General features: G+C 57.2%; 1 protein-coding gene across 1 annotated transcript in view; it reads left to right on the forward strand.

Annotated features, from left to right (window-relative positions):
• HDAC7 (histone deacetylase 7) overlaps nt 1-1,426 on the forward strand; it is a gene marked incomplete at its 5' end in the record, with an annotated part of 12,873 nt that overhangs the window by 8,922 nt on the left and 2,525 nt on the right. Inside the window, 2 exons of the mRNA XM_029085182.1 lie at nt 56-281; nt 769-902. Coding sequence (XP_028941015.1) covers nt 56-281; nt 769-902 — 360 coding nt within the window. The remainder of the gene's footprint in view (nt 1-55; nt 282-768; nt 903-1,426) is intronic.

Consider the following 1,426-nt stretch of genomic DNA (forward strand, 5'->3'; position numbering starts at 1 on the left):
CCCCCCCTGACCCCTTGCTCTGGGTACTGTGCTCCCCTCCACCTCTCTCCATCAGGCCTACCTCTGGGATTCCTACCAGCGTGTGCAGCAGCAGCTCCTCAAGCGACAGCCCTTGTCTGACTCCCCCATGGTCCCCACCATCCATACAGGGCACAGGCCCCTCTCCAGGGCTCAGTCATCTCCTGCCACCGCGACTGTCTCCCTTCCTGCCCAGGACACGGCCTCCAAGACGCTCTCCCTGTCTGTGCAGGCGCAGCCTGCCAAGCCACACTTCACAACAGGTACAGGCCAGCCCTTCTGTGGGGATGTCACAGCTGGAGCAGCAGCAGGGGCTGGGGACAAGAGCAGGAAGGGAGGTGGAGATGCCATGGGGCAACTTAGCATCAGGCCTGGTCAATTCCAGACTCCTAAATGCTTGGAAGTGCTCTGGCTGGCTGCAAAAAGAGCAGAGCAAGCCACGAAGGTCCCCTTCTCCTTATCTAAGGTGGCTTTTCCAAGCAGGACTTGCCCATCTGGCCCCTTGACTGCCATCCTGGTCCAGTGATGCTTGCAAGGTTCAGCTCTCTCTCATATCCAAGGCAGGATTTGCTTCAAGCACGTTGGGACAGAGGCTCCCATGGTTTGAGGGAGATGTTTCAGTCCAAGGAAATGGTTATGGGTGTTTTGGGTCTCAGCCAGTCTCTGCAAAGGAGCTGAATTAGGGTCAGCACCATCAGGCTCAGGTGTCCAGTTCAGCTTTGGGACAGCAGCTCTCCTTGTGCTTTTCAGGGCTGGTTTATGACTCGGTGATGCTCAAACACCAGTGCTCCTGTGGTGACAACAGCAACCACCCGGAGCACGCGGGCAGGATCCAGAGCATCTGGTCCCGTCTGCAGGAGAGGGGGCTGCGCAGCCAGTGCGAGGTGAGACCAGCTGGGACGGGGATGCTGGTGTGAGCAGATCTCATGCTAATGGTGTGATAGGGTGTCCTCATCCCACCTCCATCTCCCAGATCTTCTCAGCCTGTTTACTGCCATTATCCAGAGATCTTGGACTTGTCTGTTGCTGGCAGTGCCAAGTTGGAGCATGCTGGTCAGACCATCTCCAGCTTTGGGTGGCAGCAGGGATCTGCTCTGCTGGAAGATGGGTGTAGGGCGAGGTGTTCTCCCTGCTGAAACGGTGTCTTGCTCCATCTGGGAACATCAGTGTCAGTTCCAGTCTGTTAGAAACCCTGCCCTGGTCTAGCTGGGTTTCAGACAAGGTCTCTGCAGTTGTAGGAAGGTGGTGCTGGCATTTCCTGCCTGATCTCTGCCTGCAAGTGAGGAAGGTGCTCACGTTTAAATCCAATGGCAAGAAGCACAGTGCTCAGCCTTGCCTCTGCCTCCCCAGTTGTGCTGACACGAGGTGTGGCTGTGCTGGGACAGCAGGACATGCCACCTCCACCTTC

The sequence above is a fragment of the Antrostomus carolinensis genome, unplaced genomic scaffold, assembly GCF_000700745.2.
Source record: "Antrostomus carolinensis isolate BGI_N321 unplaced genomic scaffold, ASM70074v2 scaffold8775, whole genome shotgun sequence".
Lineage (NCBI taxonomy): Eukaryota > Metazoa > Chordata > Aves > Caprimulgiformes > Caprimulgidae > Antrostomus > Antrostomus carolinensis.